The sequence below is a fragment of the Danio aesculapii genome, chromosome 23 (assembly GCF_903798145.1).
Source record: "Danio aesculapii chromosome 23, fDanAes4.1, whole genome shotgun sequence".
Classification (NCBI taxonomy): Eukaryota; Metazoa; Chordata; class Actinopteri; order Cypriniformes; family Danionidae; genus Danio; species Danio aesculapii.
In genome coordinates, this window is record NC_079457.1 from 35,678,773 (window position 1) to 35,700,347 (window position 21,575).

Sequence of the window (21,575 nt, forward strand, 5' to 3'; positions counted from 1 at the left end):
ACTTTGTTTAGACTAAAGTAAATATATTTTAAATGACAAATAATTGATTCTTAATCGAAACTATTTACAAATAAAACTGCATTGAAATTAATAAAGTACAATTTAAATAAAAACTATACTGAAAATAATAATAATAATTAGTAAAATATTAAAATAGGCCTAATATAATTGTATCAAAAACCTATGTTTTGACCAAAAAATAGTAAACATAATGGATAAAAAATGAAAATCTAAGAAACACAGTAATGTTACTTTGGCAGCTAAAAATAAAGTACTTCAATTACTCAAACTAAACCTGAAATAAAAAGAAATAACATATACATAAAATCATATTGCACAAAATCACTACAATTAAAATAAAAACATCATATCAAGTATCTAAATAATAAATACAAATGGATATAAATAATAGTAAAATAATTACATTAAAATGAATAAATGCATCATATGTGCTATTGTACACTCAGAAATAAAGCTGTCACTGGGGTGGTACCCTTTTAAAGGGTTCTGGGCTCTGGGGGCTCTGTTCTTGGGCCACTTCTCTTCTCTATCTACATGGCATCTTTAGGAACAGTCATCCAGAAACATGGTTTTTCTTACCACTGCTATGCTGATGATACCCAGCTATACCTCTCTTTTCACCCCGATGATCCCTCGGTTCCAGCTCGCATTTCAGCCTGCCTGTCAGACATTTCACACTGGATGAAAGATCATCATCTCCAGCTTAACCTCACGAAAACGGAAATGCTTGAAGTTTCTGCCAACCCGACTCTTCACCATAACTTCTCAAGCCAGATGGATGGAGCAACCATCACTGCATCCAAAATGGTAAAAAGCCTTGGAGTAACGATTGATGACCAACTGAACTTCTCTGACCACATTTCTAGAACTGCTCGATCTTGCAGATTCGCACTCTACAACATCAGAAAGGTCCAACCCTTCCTATCTGAACATACAACTCAACTCATTGTTTAAGCTCTTGTCCTCTCCGAACTGGACTATTGCAACTCTCTGCTAGCCGGGCTACCAGCTAGTTCTATCAAACCTCTTCAGCTGCTTCAGAACGCAGCAGCACGAGTGGTCTTTGATGAACCCAAAAGAGCACATGTCACTCCGCTACTCACCCGTTTGCACTGGCTGCCAGTTGCTGCCCGCATCAAATTCAAAGCTCCGATGTTTGCTTACAAAGTGACCTCTAGCTGTGCTCCTTCGTATCTGCTCTCACTTCTGCAGATATATGTGCCCTCCAGAAACTTGCGTTCTGTGAATGAACGTCGCCTCGTTGTTCCATCCCAAAGAGGGAAGAAATCACTTTCCCGAACTCTCACATTCAATCTGCCTAGTTGGTGGAATGAACTCCCTAACTACATCAGAACAGCAGAGTCACTTGCTGTCTTCAAGAAACGACTAAAAACGCAACTGTTTAGTCTCCACTTTCCTTCCTAATCTGCAACTGCCTCTCTGTCTATACCACTAACTGTGCCCTCTCTCTCTCTCTCTCTCTCTCTCTCTCTCAAAAAAAAAAAAAAAAAAAAAAAAAAAAAAAAACATTACTAATGCTTTGCTTCTTAGACTTCTTAGACCTAAAACTTGTCTATAACACTTGTTCACTGCTGCTCTTATAGTTGTGTAAATTGCTTCCTTGTCCTCATTTGTAAGTCGCTTTGGATAAAAGCGTCTGCTAAATGACTAAATGTAAATGTAAAGAGTATATTTTTGTACTTTTTAGGGTACATTATGGACTCTTTAGCTGCTAACTGGTACCATTTAAAAGGGCAACACTCCAGTGACCGCTTTTATTTTTGAAAGTTTATAAGCCAAACAAATTTATTGTATTTATTTATGTATATTTTTTTGCATTTAGCAATAGAGCCACAGCTCACCATTTGAGGACTACTAGCAGTAGTAAACAGTCAAGATGTCTTCCTGATATCAAATATGCACATAAAAAACACCCTCTCAAGAAGATCTGTCATATCTGTCCTTCCTGAAACTATCTTTAAACTGTTGTTCCTGTTTTGTAGTTGAGACGTGAGAAGCCTTCAGGCCGGAGCTGCAGTTCCTGTGAGCAGAGCGTCAGGGGTGTTAATGTTCCCGCATGAGGCTTCGCTGTCCATTTAAATGACAGTAAGAGAGGGTCCGACAGACTGGTGTTGAGCTCTTTGATGCAGAGCCATTGATCAGCCGTCATGTATCAAACTGACACCTGATAGACTGAGGAGCACCACATGGGTCTATTTAGCCTTATCTCAGGGTTGCAAAATAGCTTGAGAAAAAAACGGCAACAAAGTGAACAGAACAGAAACAAAATCCATTAACCGTACCTTATTTGGTACATATTTCGGTACGCATTTAACCTCATAACTATCACTGTCCCTTATTTGGTACTTTTTTCAAAGCTTTGCTCAGGATACGGCCTGGTCCAGGATTATGGATACCTCTAGAAGTCCTCTATGGTTGGCATCATTTCTTCGTATGTGTTGTCCTTGATGTCCTCGATGGTTGACATCATAATGGCAAATAAATAAAAGAATTTAAACCACTATGAAAATAAAAACATCAAATCAAGTCTCTAAATAGTATATACAATTGGATATATATAATACCCATTTAACCCTGTAACTGTCACTGTGCCTTATTCAGTACATTTTTAAAAGTTACACATTTAACCCAGAAACTGTAACCGTCATTTATTTGTTAATATTTTTAAAGTTACACATTTAAGCTCGTAACTGTCACCAACCCTTCTTCGTTTTTTTTTTTTTTTCAATTACACATTTAACCCCCTAACTGTCACCGTCCCTCTGTCACGGATTGGCCAGGCTCTTCCACCAGCATCACGCAAAGATCACCATCACCTGAGTATTAACCACACACAGCTGCACCCAATCACTTAGTCACTATATAAGCACACACCTCACTTCACTCAGTGTCCGGTCTCGTTCCTACGAAGCGGACTCTGAGTGAAACACCTCCTGGTAATCACTAGCATTTCAACCTCAGTATATTGTACTTATCTGCTCTTTGTCTCTCCTAGTTTGTCCAGTGTTCCCGGTGTCCTGTCTGCCTTGTGTTTGTCATCAGTCTGTCTTCCCCGCAAGCCCTCTGGTGTGTGCATTCGGTCTCCCTCTGTATCAGTCATCCAGCCTGTCACCAAGGATCACCCGAACAACCAGACTTCACTCACTTCTCCTCCGTTCTCCTTGTGTGCTCAGTTGTTGTTAAATAAACATCGTTGATAATTCACTCACCTCCTTTGTCCGTCTGCTTCCCATAACAGAAGACCGGACCTCTACAATCAACAGCATGAGCACTCACGATCCCATTCAAGAGTTGGTGGACTCATTGAAGAGAGTTTTATTACCATCTACTCCACTTCCCGAAGCACCACCAGCACCGAGCACTTCACCGTCCACCCACTCATCCAGTCCCATGGCTCGACCAGCGCCCTACTCTGGCGGGGCGGAGGAGTGCAATGGATTTCTTTTGCAATGTTCTCTCATATTCACCATGCAACCTGAGTTATATCCCACAGATCGGTCCAAAATCGCATTCATCATCTCCCTTCTCTCTGGATCGGCTCTTCGGTGGGCAGAAACCATTTGGCAACAGTCTGGGCCGGTAACCAGCTCCATTCAAGCATTCACCAAGTACTTTAAGGAGGTTTTTGGTCGCGCAGATGCAGAAGTAGCAGCTGGAGAACAGTTATACCATCTCAAACAGGGAGCCATGTCCACTCAGGATTATGCGCTCCGGTTCCGGACTCTGGCTGCTGCTAGCGGATGGAATGAGCGATCTCTCCTCACCACCTACCGGCTCGGACTGGAGCCCAGCCTCCGACTACAGCTAGCAGCCCTCGACGATACCTTGGGGTTAGAGAAATTCATCCAACTATCCCTCCGCTGTTCCGATCGTCTGAGGGTATACCAGCACGATCTTCTACCTGTTCCCCAAGCACTCCTCCGTTCGCCAGAGCCAGCAGTCCCTCCAGAACCTGAACCAATGATCGTGGAATCTGGTAGACTCACCATCACTGAGCGACAGAGGAGGCTGACCCGGGGTCTATGTATGTACTGTGGTGCCGAAGGACATGTCAGGCTGGACTGTCCCATTCGTCCAGCACGTCCCTTGGTGAGTGTATTCAGTTCCCCTATTGAAAAAATGCATCCTCTCACCACCGATGTCCAGTTAACTACCCCTTCTGTATCTGTTTCAGTCACGGCCCTCATCGACTCCGGGTCAGCTGGAAATTTCATCTCGTACGCCCTCTGTCGCCAGCTCCATCTTAATACCGAAGCCTCGACGCACGTCTACCAGATCCAACCCATAACCAACGCAATCCGTTCCCAGGCACGTATCCATCGCAAATGTGAACCTATCTATCTCCAAGTGGGATTGCTCCACAAGGAGGAGATCCAATTTCTGGTTCTGGAGGGTGCATCCATGGACATCATTCTAGGGCGCCCGTGGCTGGTGAAGCACGATCCCATCCTCTCTTGGGGCACAGGAGAAATAAAGAAATGGGGTGAAGACTGCAAAACCAGATGTTTTCCTCACCTACCTGTTCAACTTCAGAAACCACTTACCATCTATGTCACGTCTGTCGAAAGTCCAGTCAATAAACAATCCATTCAAATCCCTAAGATCTACTCCACATATGAAGACGTTTTTTTGCCCCAAGAGAGCTTCCCAGCTACCTCCACATCGGCCATGGGACTGCGCCATAGACCTGCTGCCAGACGCTCCTATGCCCAAAGGTAGGATCTACCCGTTGTCCCTTCCGGAAACTATGACATCGGGAATCGGGAGCTATTAGCTATCAAGCTTGCCCTGGAAGAATGGCGACACTGGCTGGAGGGAGCTAAACATCCTTTCCAGGTGATTACAGACCATAAGAATCTCCAGTACCTCAAAGAAGCCAAAAGACTCTGTCCTCGTCAGGCCCGATGGTCCCTGTTCTTCTCCCGATTCCAATTCTCAATATCTTACCGACCTGGGTCAAAGAACATCCGAGCGGACGCACTGTCCCGTATTTATGATCAGCCGGAACTCATGGAGACCCCAGCCAGAATCCTCCCAGAACAGATCACGGTCTGTCCCATCACCTGGTCCGCTCCTACAGTCGTCGCCACTCCCGAATCCAGGACTCCGCCGGGCTGTCCCCCCAATCGTCGCTTCATTCCTGAAAACCAACGGGTAGATCTGATCCATTCCACCCATACATCTTTGGGCACAGGACATCCCGGGACCAACAACACCCTCTCGCTGCTATCCCAACGCTTTTGGTGGCCGCACATGGCAAGGGATGTGAGGAGATACGTTCAAGGCTGTAGAGAGTGCGCTATGTCGAAGAGTCCTCGCCATCTACCTGCAGGTAAACTCCATCCCTTGCCCATCCCAAACCGCCCCTGGTCACACCTAGGAGTTGACTTCATGACAGATCTCCCATCATCTGAAGGTAATACCTGCATTTTAGTCATTGTCGATCGATTTTCCAAATTCTGCCGTCTGATTCCCTTGAAGGGTCTGCCCACAGCTCTGGAAACCGCAGAAACCCTATTCAACCATGTCTTCCGATGCTTTGGATTGCCTGAGGACATAGTCTCGGACAGAGGACCCCAGTTCATCTCCAGACTATGGAAAGCCTTCTTCAGACTCCTAGGTGTGACCGTCAGCCTCTCGTCTGGCTATCATCCACAGACCAACGGCCAGACAGAGAGGAAAATCCAAGAAGTGGGGCGGTTCCTCAGAACATTCTGTCACGGTCATCAAAACTCCTGGAGCCAGTTTCTGGGCTGGGCGGAATACGCCCAGAATTCCCTGCGGCAACCTACCACCGGACTTACGCCATTCCAGTGTATTCTGGGCTTCCAACCTCCACTCTTTCCCTGGGATGGCGAACCTTCTGATGTCCCCGCAGTGGATTACTGGTTCCGGGAGAGCGAGAGAGTCTGGGACGATGCTCATCACCATCTCCAGAGGGCAGTTCGCAGAGCCAAGGAGGTCTCCGACAAGAGGAGGATCCCAGGTCCAAGCTATGCGCCGGGGCAGAAAGTTTGGCTCTCCACCAGAGACATCCGCTTGCGACTGCCCTCCCGAAAACTTAGTCCCAGATTTGTTGGTCCCTTCACCATCCTGGAGCAGGTCAACCCCGTCACATTTAAGTTACAGTTACCACCACAATATAGGATCCACCCCACATTCCATGTTTCACTCCTCAAACCCTTTCACGACCCTCTGATTCCTTCCACAGAGCCTGGCCATGAAGAGGAACCTCCTCCCCCACTGATGTCGGAAGTTGGATCCATTTACAAGATCAAGGACCTTCTACGGTCCCGACGTCGTGGTGGTCAGCTGGAATATCTTGTCGACTGGGAGGGATACGGTCCGGAGGAGAGATCTTGGGTCCCCAGATCAGATATATTAGATCCTGCACTTATGGAAGAGTTCCACTCCAATCACCCCGAGTTTCCAGCACCTCGTGGACGTGGTAGACCACCACGGCGTCGGAGGTATAGGCCCTCAGGAGCGGGCCCTGGGGAGGGGGGTAATGTCACGGATTGGCCAGGCTCTTCCACCAGCATCACGCAAAGATCACCATCACCTGAGTATTAACCACACACAGCTGCACCCAATCACTTAGTCACTATATAAGCACACACCTCACTTCACTCAGTGTCCGGTCTCGTTCCTACGAAGCGGACTCTGAGTGAAACACCTCCTGGTAATCACTAGCATTTCAACCTCAGTATATTGTACTTATCTGCTCTTTGTCTCTCCTAGTTTGTCCAGTGTTCCCGGTGTCCTGTCTGCCTTGTGTTTGTCATCAGTCTGTCTTCCCCGCAAGCCCTCTGGTGTGTGCATTCGGTCTCCCTCTGTATCAGTCATCCAGCCTGTCACCAAGGATCACCCGAACAACCAGACTTCACTCACTTCTCCTCCGTTCTCCTTGTGTGCTCAGTTGTTGTTAAATAAACATCGTTGATAATTCACTCACCTCCTTTGTCCGTCTGCTTCCCATAACACCCTCATTTGGTAAATTTTTTAAAAAGTTACACACTTAACCTCGTAACTGTCACCGACTCTTATTCTGTACATATTTCAATGTTACACATTTAACCCCGTAACTGTCACCAAACTCAATTCCTGGAGGACCGAAGCTCTGCACAGTTTTGCTCCAACCCTAATCAAACACATCTGATGTAACTAATCAAGATTCTTTTGAACACCTCGATTATTTGGATCAGCTGTTTTTGATTAGGGTTGGAGCAAAACTGCTGAGCAGCGGCCCTCCAGGAATCGAGTTTGACAGATAAGCCTTTTTATTTTTAATTTTATGTAATTAAAAATATGAAAAAAATTATCTAAATTTTAAAAATTAAAAACTATGTAAATGTTTTAAATTTACACATTTAACCCTGTAACTGTCACCATCCCTTATTCTGTAACCAAAATGATCTTGACAAACTATATATATATATATATATATATATATATATATATATATATATATATATGAATATATCACTTCAAATTTTCAAGCGCAAATTCCAAATGTGGGTGGCAGGTAAGGGTTGCAAACCATAAGTACAAACTATATTGCATATAAATAATCTAAACTTTACAGACAGTATATCAATAATATTACTGAAATTAACATTTAAAAAGAATAAATCTATATACACCCGTTTACAAAAGTAAATAGATTAAATGATGAACAAAAAAAGTGTATTTCTGCGTGTGCAGATTCCATGTGGGCCTACCAATCACTTTATAAACGCAGTAGTCAGACACCAACAGTGAGTTATGTCGATTGCAAATTAAATGTAAATATATATTTTTACAAAATTTACACCATAAAAGAAAGAAAAAAACATGATTTTCTCCATGTTAATTGATTCTTTTTTTCAGTACTTCTTGATTAAAGTATACCTCAAATTCCTTATATGCAGTAAGTTAATGTCAAAGTTTTAAAGTACCCACAATTCAGTGCATATTACACTAGTAAACTGTAAAGAATGTATGTGGTATTTTACTACCATATAAACAACTGTAAAATTGCAGCAACGGCTAACAGTGCACATATATATGTACTTGCAGATTCTTTGTAAGCAACAAAATGTAGGTAAGATGTACTGTAAAGTTCAATGCACTTGACAACCAAAAGCTAAAATCAATATTTCCTTTTCATTTTTTGGAGAAGAGAGAGGAAATCAAAGCATCAATGCTTGATTTGACTCCTCCAGATTGCTTTGCGAGTTTTATCGCAATGGCATAATTAATGTGCATCGGACTGGGTGTTCAAGGTTTCTGTGTGTGGCAAATATTTAAGATACAAATACAAAAATCACATCTAAATTACACTTTTTAACCCAATGGTTGAGTTTGTTTATATTTCACCCAACTTTGGGTTACAAAAACCGAGTATTTTTTTGAGTGTATCTTGTGTTACTGTATACTGAAGTTATGGACGATGAGCTTAGTCTTATATTTTGACTGCTAATTTGCACTCTTAAAACCAATTTGGTAGACATAAAATCAGTATAAAATAAAATGAGTGAAATTACACTCTATGCTGGGTTGTTTCGGGTTGAATATGGACAAACACAACTATTGAGTTAAAAAGTGTCATTTTAATTAAACCAACATTGGGTTTGTCCATATTTGACCCAACATTGTATTAAAACTACCCAGAGTGTATTGACGCACTATAGAAGATTCATTATGCTGTGGCGACTCATGATAAAAATAAGGGAATAAGCTGAACAGGGTTTCTGAGGGGTCTTAAATCTCAAAATCCAAATTTTAGGCCTTAAAAAGTCTTAAATTTACTGAAATATTGTGTTGTAGGTCTTAAATCTTTTTTTAAACAGGTCTCTTAATTTTCCTTTGGTCACGTATTGCTTCCCAATCTGGCCAAAACACAATCACCAACAATCCATCTCAATAAATCTTTAAACTTTTTATTTAAAAAGATCCTTTTTAACTCTATTTATTATACTGGTTTAATTATTTTCCTTACAATAACATTTGTTTAAAGGTTCTCTATGTATTTACTGCTGAGGGCACCAACCTGGACAGATTGTTGTGCATAAATTTAGTTTATTACAGTTTTTAAAACTTTTAAAACATTTGTTTATGATTTATTTTAGAAAACGTTTTTGTTGGGAAAAAAAAGTGTATAGATACAAGTAGAGCTTGTTAGTTTTTACACAACATTTAAAATATTTAGCTAAGAAATAAAATCTAAAATATTTGTATTGTTTATTATTCAAGTATTATTGTATTATTAAAAGTATTAAATTATAATACTTTTTTGATAGGTCAAATAAAAATCTTTTCCACCCATGCCATGTAGAAAATTCATTAGCTTTTATCATTTTATGAGTGTAAAATTTTACTCACAATGGTCTTAAAAATGACTTAAATGCTCTTACATTTAACTCGGTGGAACCTGCAGAAACCCTGAGCTGAAGGAAAGTAAGAGTATTGATGCACTAATTAACAACTGAAGAAAGATTTTAAGCTAAATAATAGTTGATATTTTTGGTTTGTTTTTCAACAAACTGTACAGTCAAAAATGTTTGAATGTTTTACAATATTGAGTCAAATATGGACAAAACCCAATCATTTATTTAAATTAAATAACATTGTTTAACCCAACAATTGTTTGTCCATTTTTTGACATTTTAGGTTAATACAACCCAGCATTTTAGAGTGTATCATAAGCCCATATGGGCTTGCTAAATATATCTTCATTTAAGACTAAAAATGCTGGGTTATAATCCAACAGGGTTAAATATCGTCAAACTCTTCCACTGGATTCAAATTGTAAATTAATTTAAATTACATTTTAAAAACTGAACCCAACGGTGTGTTTGTCTGTGCACTCAAAAAAAAAAATTCTGTTTGTTCAAACAACTATTTTAAAATAAGCCGAATCAACATGATTCTTATGTTTTTTGGGGGATGAAAACCTAATTATGTTCAATCCACCTACATTTGTAAAAAAAAAAAAAAAAACTATGAAGTTATCTTAATGGATTTGTGTTTGAACGACTTAAAGGAATCATGTGGAACCCAGCATTTTTTAGTGTACTATTTGACCCAAAATTGAGATATGACAAACCAGACTTTTTCAGAATGTGGTTGCCACAGTGGTCTGAATAATAAAAAGATTGTACAACACCTAGGCGAGTAAATAATGACCGAATTTTAACTTTACTTTAAGATTCAATACTGCATATCGCTAAAGTGTAGAGAATATATGGCCATAAACTTAAGATACTGGCAATTTCAGAGGCTCGAAACAAAGACAGGCAGATATACAAACAGACAGAAAGACAGGTGCAGTTGAACAGAAGGTGAGGAGAGGAGGAGAAGCTGAGAGCGCGTCACAGACAGTGGAGGAGGAGTGCACAGCACAGCGTCTCTCAGCAGCAGCTGCGGTGGCGCACTGGGTAAATGAGCTGCAGCAGCGCGCGGTCATTCAGTTGTTCACCTGCCGTCATTGTGTCTCCGGTCATGGACTAGTCTAGTGGACGAGTTTGGCACACGAGGAGACTAGCCGGAGCCATAGTCGTGTTTCCCAGCCAAAGGACTACGTCTACCTACCTCGCTGCCTTTTCAAACGCTGTAGACTAGCTGAAGAAGCGTTCGCTATTTATGTTTATTTATACTTATTTATAACTCGCGTGTTAACCATCTACATTGCACTGAATTTCGCGCCCAGATGCTTCTACATCAGTTCGCGAATGGGACGTTGGAGACAATGTATCCCAATATTCAGAAAGACACGACTTTTACCAAGATCTTTGTCGGCGGTTTGCCGTATCACACGACAGACGCGTCGCTCCGCAAATACTTCGAGACTTTCGGCGACATCGATGAAGCGGTGGTGATAACGGACCGACAGACTGGGAAATCCAGAGGATACGGCTTTGTGAGTAAAAACAAACGTGTTTGTTATTGTTACTTTTGTTATACATAGGCTTTATGTGTATATCAAGTTAGCTTTTTAGAGGAAGCCTTTTGTTTTTTATTGGGTTTACTCATCCCATTTCGACCAGATTTGCTTGTTTAACGAAGTACGAAGTCTTTGCGCTAAGTCGGTCGTGTTTGTCAGTGTCATGGAAGTTTAGAAAGTTTTTGATTATACAAAGAACAAACGCTGTTGCACACCAGCGAGGTGAATGAATCGTTCATAAGAGTCGAATAATTGAACCGATTTGCAAAATCATGAGATACACTTTAAAATGAAAGTGAAAAAAAGAACCTAAAAAGGTTTCACAGTGATGCCATACGAACCTTTCTGGTTCTTAAAAGAAACATTTAGGTGTTCAGAAGTGTTTCAAATACAATTTTCATAGGATATTTTAATAATCAAAAGAATTTTCAGTGGTATGAAAATGCTCCATGAATAATAAATGTTCTACCAATGAGCATATAAATATCTTTTTTAAGGGTGGGCCTATAGTCAACTGATTCTCTGAAACATGTCATAATGACATGTTCGACCCCTCAGTGAACCAAGAACTGATGAGTGAATCATCATCGTAAGATGACAAGTTACTTTTAACAGCTACCTCAAAACGTTAGACATAAATGTTTTCGAATTCTGCTTGACCATTTTTATCAACACTCATAGAAAATGAGGTAAACAAACGGACCGTGTTGTTACACAAATGAACTGAACTGAATTTGTTCTTAGACTCGGTTCTTTGGGCGAGTTGTTCGAACGAACCGACTCCTGGAAGTGTCTGAACTCCCATGTTTGGCTCGTGCGGTTTCCAGGTGACAGCGAGCCGTCGCGTGCCGCTGGCGCATGTCTTTGTTGCCGTTCCGAGGAACAAAAGCCATTGTGGATCTAAAGCAGAAACTCCAGCAGATGTTTTTAACGATCGCCAACATGGCTCCAAATTGCCTTAACGCATATCCTAGTCGCAAATGATGATCTGCGGGCTTATTGTGAGCCCTTTTTAATAGGCCTAAATGTTTCCCACCTAGTCCGATTTAGTGCTGAAGGATCTTAAACGTAATCCTGCGATATTGAGAGCCTTTCAGGGGCACAATATGTTCTTACATTGCATCGCTCCACAAGTGTGTGCGAGTGTGATGTCGAGAGTCACATGTGGGGCCATAAGTGGATTATTTCTGAAAAAGCATGTCATCAATTATCTTCTTAGGCTCTTGGATGAAGTTTTGAAAGCAGGGTCTCAGATTTCTGCGAAGTGGCCCCTTTTAAATGCTTGTAAGTGCGGTTCAAGGGTTTATCTGCTGCAAGGCCGACCTCTGCTCGCTTAATATGGATGTTAGAGAGGCCTATAATGAGTTCATTCGAGCATATTTGACAACATTCATGATGTTAAATGAGTGGCTTTCTTTGTTTTTCCATTATTCTGTTTTAACTGTACTTCTATAAACTAGCCTCCAGGGATCACCAAACTTGTTCCTGGAGGTCCGATGTCCTGCAGATTTTAGCTTCAACCCTAATCAAGCACACCTGAACAAGCTAATCAAGGTCTTACTAGGTATATTTGAAACACCCAGGCAGGTGTGTTGAGGCAAGTTGGAGCTAAACTCTGCAGGGCACCGGACCTCCAGGAACGAGATTGGTGTAGGCTATTGTGTTGTGGTGGTGAACACAATAAGGTGATGTTATCAGACACAATGGGCTTTTGTTAGCTTTTATATGACATGACATTATTATTATTATTATTATTATTATTATTATTATTATTATTATCATCATTGACTAAGCTGTCACCTAGGTGGAGCCTTTTCAAAAACTACACATTTGAAACTAAAGGGTCCATATGACTTTAAAGGTACATTAAACATAGGGCTGCACAATATTGGAAAAATCTGACTTTGCGATATTTTATTTTTCTGTGATATTGCAATATGAATTAAATTTCAGCAGCTTGAATAGCTCTATTTTGAATGAAATCAGTAATTTAGAATAATTGTTTTTTGTTTATTTAATAATATTTAAAAATGACTATAAAACATTGCTTTGTATTAACCAATACAGTATTTTGTTTTAAATTTTATAATAAACTTTATTACAGTAAAAACAAAAATCCAATTTATAATAAAATTACACTAGTTTTTGCCTGGATTTGCTCACCAATATCTTCTGCTCTATCCGTTGTGTGACCATATTTACATTTTTAAAAATCAGATTAATTTACGTTTAATTGAAACATTTCCTTTCAGTTTTCTTTTTTGTAGCTCAGCAATAAAACAAACAAACAAAAGAATGTTATGTTAAATGACAAATGACGATCTCTGTGTTAAAGGCATTCGCCCCCATAATTTTCACTCTCTTAGATGGGATGGTGGGCCAAATCAAAGGTTACAATAGGCCAACTTTGGCCTGCGGGCCATAGTTTGGGCTTCTCTGGTATAGATTGACTGGGATATTTTTGTAGCGGAGTGAATCAAACAAATTGCAAGCGTAAATAAGGTTTGATGGACAAAAACAAAGATAAAAAAATGTAATGAGCAGTGCTTTACGGTTCTCTAGAGAGTCAAACCGTAGTCAGATATTCAGGTACAGTAATTAAACAATCTAGAAATCTTAATGAAATAAACTATAATCCCAGTTTAACATTGCAGATCCCACCATGTGACTGTTGCGAATGCACACATTGCGAGATTGATGCTGAAATGAAATGTTGTGCAGCTCTAGTACACAGTGTAGATATTAGCAGTGTTGGAGGTAACAAGTAACATGAGTTATGTCATAATATTACTTTTCTAAGTAACCAGTAAAGCAACACATTACTTAAAATAATTAGGTAATCATATTCAAGTTACTTTTTAATGAATGTAATGCAAGTAACTTTTTAGTTTAATAAGCTTTTTAAAAAAAAATTCTGAATTAAAATTAAATGTGGTCACATTGAATCGTGCACTCAATGAGAGAATTTGCTCCCCGCAGAAACAGACAGAAATTAAGATTGCAGACCATAAAAAATAACCAAGTAATGCAGCTTTTGCATACTTTTTTGGGGAATAACTCTTTACTTTAGTAAATGCATTACTTTCAAAAGTAACTTTCGCCAACACTGGAAAGTAGTATGTAAAAAGTAGTTTCTTTATCTGAAAATGTACAACCACAGTGAGAGATCCTTTACGTTTATTTCTGAATGTGGATCACATTCAGATTGCACCCTGTGAAGGTGATTTTGCTCGCATTTTAAGATTCTAAGGCTGAACAGCATGAAATGCCATTAGTCTTAAGGGATTTCCCAGTATTTCTCTGTTGCAATCAGGAGATCACAATAATTAACCCTGAAAAAGCCAAAGCAAACACTACCAGAAACACTATTAGACTATGGTATAAATACAGCACTACAACATACATAAGAGAGAGATTGGCTTAGAATGTCACCTGTTTTATAATGAATTGATCAGCTGTAGTTTGAAATTACACTGAGTTTTTCTCCTCTAAGGGCATATTATGCTGTCTCTATCCCCATCTTGTGGCAGAACGTCAACTGTCTTTGCTCTGCTCAGTATGACAGGCTGATGGATGCCGACGCACTGTATTTCTGAATATATAAATATTTAAAATAGGCACTATCCTTATGAATAAACTGCATAGTTGCAATCTAAGCAACTACATTCTCGCCCTGAAAAACACTCAAAAGTAGATTATGTTGTCCAACAGCTGCGGTATTTGTCAAACTGTAGTGAGTTTATTGATCTGCTGTCACTCTATGTGGACAGAGTAATACAGAAGGGTGCGGAGGCTGTACGAGTGCTGCTATTGCAGAATATCGCAGGGCTATCAGCCAATCAGATTCGAGAACCAGACAGAAAAAAGAACAGGACAGAAAAAGTTATCTGATCTTAGGCAGGTTAATATGTATATATTTTAAAAAAAAACTTCAGAAATAATTAAAATAAGTCAGGCACTATTAATCAAATGCTTCATTAGCAGATCATCACAGAGCTGTGCAAAAAAAAATTTAAGACTTCTCCGGAATGATCAGAGAAAATGATGTCTTTGAGTAATTACAGCTAAAAGTGGATCTACAGGATCTGAATCATAAAGTGTCCTAATATTCTCACCCATGGTTTTTCTGTCTTGGTTTTATTTTTTTGAAGGGGTAGTTCACCCAAAAACTTTCTTAACCTCCCGCAAGTGAATCTAAACTTTTATTAGTTTCTTTCTTCTGTTAAACACAAAAGAAGATATTTTGAAGAATGTAGAAACCTGTAGCAATTGACTTTCATAGTAAGAAAAATAATACTATGGGTGTCAATGTTTACAGGTTTCCATATGTTCAACAAAATGAGAAAAAAAACAGGTTTGCGACAACTGAAGATTGAGTAAATGATGACAGAACTTTCATTTTTAGGTGAACTACCCCTTTAAATAAACAATGACACAATGGGAAATGTCATGTTGTTCATCTGAGGTTTTATCTTCCAAATTGTAGGACCAGCCAAGGACCATACATTTTTTATTATGTCCTGATATGGAAAAATATTCAATTCAATAGGGTGTGCTAACATTTTCACACGATCTGCTATTAACTTTTAAAAAAAATGTTAATAAAAATGTTCTCCTTACATTTGTATTTGTTAACATTTTATTATTATTTGTTTTACAAATGTGACTTTCACATATTTTAAAAAGTAAAAACAATTTCTCAGTTTCTTTGGTTTGTGGGTGAAACATGATCTACGTGTTGACAGGTTTGGTGAGTTTTGCTCATTTTGATCTCTTTTCCCTTTTCTCTGTTAGTGTCTGTGTTCATGTGTTACAGAACTGTGTCGTTGGTTTGCCGTCAAAAGCAGTTGGAAAGCACAGATAAGACCGCACACTTTCACTTCATGCTTTTTTTTCTTTCTTCTTTTTTTTGGGGGAGTTCATCTGCCAAGGTGTAAACAGGCACAGTAGATAAACCACGACAGTGAGAAAGGGAAGGAAACAGACAAAATTTGGATAGCTTTGCTGTAAATAATGATGTTTAATATCCAGGCTGTGTTGTGGAGGAGTGACAGAGGTTGATTTACCAGAAAAGCTCCCAGAAGATTACAACACAAGCCTCATGTTTTCCCAACGCACCCACTGAAGCTTGTCGCCGCATTGGTTCTGTGACTATACTGAGATAACATTTGTTGTTGTTGTGATAATTGCTTCTAGCACAACTTGATGTTCTGTGGGTCTCGTCTATCCAAACTGATCTTTATTTTGTATTTTCTATTGGATTCGAGTCAGGTGATTGGCTGGGCCATTCTACAGCTTGATTTTCTTTCTCTGAAGCATTTAAGAGTTTCCTTGGCTGTGTTTTGGATCATTGTCTTGCTGAAATGTTCACTCTGGTTTTATCTTCATCATCCTGATAATGTAGATGTTGGACTGAAGCAGCGAATATTAATTTACACTGACGAAGGGGAGAGGGTTGCTGAAGAACTACTGAGAGATTATAGCTGCTGTACTTCAGCTGCTTTCACTGCCTTTTTACACCTCCCTTTTTTCATGTGTTCTATACTTTTTTCCTGTGACGTTTCATTTTATTAAACGACTTAATTAGTAAACTAATTAGATTTGTTCTCTTTTCATGAATGTATTTATTTGGTTGTTATCAGCATCAGCATGTTATTTAAATTTCATGTCAAAAGCACCTTTAGAAATATGTTTTCTGAGAAAAATTATGTGTTGAATACTTATGTCCCCACTGAAAATCATGATGCTGGAATAAAAGGGTTACTTTAACAGTTATAATAACAAAAAAAAACTCTACCGCTTTGTGTCGCTCTTTCAGTGTTTCCCACACATAGACTTTACTTGGGCAGGCCACCCAGGTATATTAACAGCGCAAGTATATTTTGTGGTGACACATGAATAATAACGTTACTATTATTATCCGCCTTTATCATCCTTTTTCTTTTTATCCGCCCAAGAAAGCCAAGCATTCGCAATCGATTAACCAGTGGAAAATCTTCCCTCACTCTGCACATTTCCTACTGCTAGTTCTGTGTGCGTGAGGGCTGTCAACACTCATACAGTGCTCTGCAGACCCACAGTGGCGCGCACGCCTTTTGCGCCAAAATGTGTCCGATCATAGTTTCTGAATCACCTATAATGTCTGGGATTCGGGTTTTATTTTCGCTTTCTAAAGTTGCCCTTATTTGTATGCATTTTTGCATTATATTTTCGCAGCTGACTGCACGTGCATTGAACATTAAATGATCAATCATTTATTAAACGACGCGGATAAACTTTACTATATACTCAGAGAGAACAAAATATACTGGCTGCAAAATATTTGTACATCATTAGAAATGGTTAATCAACTTATTTGCTGTATTTAAATCTACACTTTTTATTCTAGTAATTATTATAATTTTAGCAATATTGTCTATTTTTATTATGTTTTTTCTGTTATTTATTTCTTATTTGCATTATATTTTATTAACTTCATGATGTTAATATATTACATACTTTATACATATCTAAAATGCTTTGGCAATACTGTACTAATGGCATGCCAATAAAGCAACTTTAGAGAGAGAGAGAGAGAGAGATCAGCTTTACCTGTCAGTGGATGCACATGGCTCGTACAAAGCATAAAAGTAAGAGAAATAGATTTATTTTATTTCAACAGCCTTTTTAATAACTTTAACCCATCGAGAAAAGGTGTATAACAGTGTCTTAATAAATAAAAAAAATATGGTTGTTTTGTTTGTCGCATGTTGTTGACCATTTGTGCGTTTCAATCCAGCTAACACCGCAAGTATATTTCAAACCTGTGGGAAGCACTGCTATTGTACCTAAATGTTCAGAGTAAACAAATAATATGGTAAAAGGATTATAAAGTTCAACAGGTAAGACTATACAGTACTTGACATCAACAGTGAGATTTAGCTACATTTGTTACAAGAGGTCTGTTATCCATTGTTAGTATATTACAATAATACTGGTAATAAATAGGTATATAGTAAAGGAAGACTAACAAAGAAAAAGTCCAAATAGAAAAACAAATTAAATAAACTGAATTCATATTAAAAAATTATATGAGACATTGTTATTAATGTAAAAAACAACAACTGAACTTTAAAAGTTAAAGTAACCATTATTCATTAACTCCATTAAATGAAACCTTTACAGACATTAACCATAATTTTATTCAACTTGAACTAAAAATGAATGTCATTTAAGATTAATATATGGTTTCCATTAGGGCTGCACAATATATTTTTAGCATTGATATCGCAATGTGCGCATACGCAATGGTGACATCACGGGATATGCAACGTTGAGTTGATATTATAGCTTTCCAGGAACCACAATTGCAAAGCAAAATAATCACACTTGCCTGTGTTTGTGTGGAGAGTTTAATGCAGAGGGGCCCAAACTTGGTCCTGGAGGGCCAGTGTCCTGCAAAGTTTAGTTCTAACTCCAATCAGATACACATGGGCTAGCTAATCAAGCTCTTACTAAGCTTTCTAGAAACATCCTTGCAGGTGTGTTGAGGCAAGTTGGAGCTAAAATCTGCAGGACATTGGCCCTCCAGGACCGAGTTTGGACCCCCAAGTTTGAAGCATTCAAGGCACAAGAAATTTTAGAGTTTGTAACTTTAATAAAGGTTAAATTTATAGAATTATTAATATGATGAAGGCTATTCAGTGCTGTTTTACTTTTATCATTCAATTTCTGTAGCTAAATACTATGAAGACTCGAGAGAAAAATGTAAAGCACTTTTTTCCACTTGTCTTCATTATATTCATCAATGCTTGAAATTAGTTTAATATATTTTATGTAAATGATTCAATCCCTTTTCAGAATCATCCCAATCAAACTAAATTGATTAATTATTCCCAAATAGCTATTTTAAAGCATAGGTCTCAAACTCAATTCCTGGAGGGCCGCAGCTCTGCACTGTTTTGCTCCAATCCTAATCAAAAGGATCCAAGACTACTGTTGACTATTAAGCAGATGTGAATTGGAGGTAAACTATGCAGAGCTGTGGCCCTCCAGGAATTGAGTTTGAGACTACTGTATTAAAGTTATTTATATTGCAATATATATTGCAGAAGTACAAAATATCATAATGTTATATTTTCCCAATAACATGCAACCCTAGTTTCCATAAAGTAGTTTAGTAAGATACTGATGTTAACAAATGGAGCCTTGTTATAAAATGTTGAATGCTTTTAAACAAACATCCTGCAAATACAACAATATGAATATTCTTAAATGGCACTCTAAAAGTTTCAATATAAAATAAGTATACACTGTATTTTAAAGTGCCCATGACAACAGTAACAAGCATCTTAATTGTGTGTATAATTGAATACTTCGAGCCATACCTGTCAACCCTCCTGTTTTTTTCCCAGCATTATCCCGTATTTTACAGTTCTATCCTGCTATCATTCCATAAAGGTATTTTCCCGTATTTCTCCTGTATTTTCAGTCTTTCTCTGAAGTATGGCAATAAACATTAAAGAGCCAATCCTCCATATACTTAACCCATACTGCCGAACCACCAGGGGCTGCCTTTTGCTCTTAAATGTGAGTCTGTTCTGTGCTTTTGTTTCATTTAGCCATGAAAAATCTTTAAAATAAATATAAAAACGGCAGGATTCATTTTCATTTACAGGTCGCCCCTCCTATGCAATCCTTAAAACAGTCATATAGCGGTGCGTGACTGTCAGCTAACACACTCCGTAGTGATAAATAGACGCTGTTTCCCAGATTCTGTACACGCGGTTTGAAGTGGAACGAAAGTCTGGGTTTTGGGTACGTTTTTGAACAGACATATACACATAATTAATAATAACATCTACAGATGTCGATCTTGGTGGGTTTTTTTTTTAAACACAACTAATTTTGTCTTAAATGAGCATAAAAAGTTAGGAAAGCAATCGAATGCTTTCATTATAATGTTAGACGTGTGCATTTTTAAAGTTACACATTTAATGTAATCTAAGGAAAAATCCAAATAAATGAGATTCATTCGTTGCTCTTTAATGAGAATGTTTAAGTTATACAGTAAAGAAAAGATTGAGATTTGATAACTTGATTCTATTTCTTTATAATAGCTATTAATTTTAACAAGCTAAACTGTTTGCTGATTTATTTGCTGCTAATGTATACTGTTTTATTTCATTTGTAAATAATAATAATAAAACATATCAATGACCATTTAACTGTTTGTTTACAATTAAACGGCTCCAGAAGAACATATTTAGTAATTTGGGGATTTGGGCATATTCATTATTTTCACATCCCAATGTTGACAGGTATGCTTTAAGCTGTTGAATTATTAGAAAATAATGGATACCTGAGGGTGGCCACGACACAAATCAGGCTGAATGTGCAATCAATGTGCATTATTTTGTAATAATTCAATGGTTCTGAGTGGGGATGCACGATATACCGGTGGCTGTATTGTTATTGGCCGATAAATGCTATTTTTAAAGTTATCGTTATCAATCAAATATCAAAATTAGGCCAATGTCTTTAAGCCGATAGATTATATAATTGTACGGAACTGCCTGCTTTGCGCATGAGTAGGTCCAATTTATTCAGACTTGTCCAGTAAACTATAACGGAGCTTTCCTCGCATTGTTTATTCCTTCAAAGTCTGTCCTTTCTTTGTGTGGTATTGCTGTGCATCGTTACCTTGGTAAGTAACCATATTTCTTATCATAGTAGATATGTTTGATAGAATGTCATTGTGTATGTTGGTTAAAATCGCCTCAGGAAAAAAACATTAAACTTGTAAACATAACATCATCGATGCACACGTGCTAAACAACTCGTTGGGTTTGTAATCAAATTATTATTTGTTATTATTGGTGGATTAGCATATTTATATTGATTATAACGAGCGCACGTGTTGTCTATCGAGTTTCAAACTCGCAGCGGTTTATCATAAACATTTCATTGATTATTATTTTTTTTAATCCCATTTCGTTATTTAACCTATCATTTTTATGCAACAGTCAAGTTGCGTGTTATTTTGCTATATGAAGAAAAGGAAATTTAATTTTGGCATTTTAATGTATCTGAAATCATGAATATAGTCCTATATAATCACCTTGCAAGCTTGAAAGTTTTTTTTTTGTTTGTTTTTTTTTTTGCTGTAGTCTATTCGGTTCATAAGATCAGTTCAAACTTTTATGAAGTTTTAAAAATAAAATCAGTTGTTCACTGAATAAACATCTAACATTTTGACTGTTTAGATTGATCGGCCTATTTATCTGTTATCGGCCTCGATTATCGGTTAACAATATCGGCCAAAAATCCATATCGGTGCATCCCTAGTTCTTAGTCAATTATTCCACTTATTTTGTTTGCCACACAAACTACATTACTCAGATGTTGTATGTCAAGACATTTGTCAGGTTTTTGTCCTCATACAGCTCCTGTGTGTTGCGCATCTCATCCAAAGCCACCGCATTTGTGATTTTGGTCTGTCGTAGGTAGAAATTATAAAATCATTGGGTGTAATGATATGGAAATAATGTGGTAAAAACCTTCCTGGAACTACTTTGTCTGAGTGTTTATATGAAAATAACTGCACGTCTTCGAATGCCCATCAGCCAAT

At 38.2% G+C, this 21,575-nt stretch overlaps 1 protein-coding gene across 1 annotated transcript in view; it reads left to right on the forward strand.

Annotated features, from left to right (window-relative positions):
- The first annotated feature begins 10,425 nt into the window (after window positions 1-10,425).
- rbm38 (RNA binding motif protein 38) overlaps window positions 10,426-21,575 on the forward strand; it is a 49,404-nt gene continuing 38,254 nt past the window's right edge. Inside the window, exon 1 of the mRNA XM_056449810.1 lies at window positions 10,426-10,942. Coding sequence (XP_056305785.1) covers window positions 10,733-10,942 — 210 coding nt within the window. The 5' untranslated portion in view covers window positions 10,426-10,732. The remainder of the gene's footprint in view (window positions 10,943-21,575) is intronic.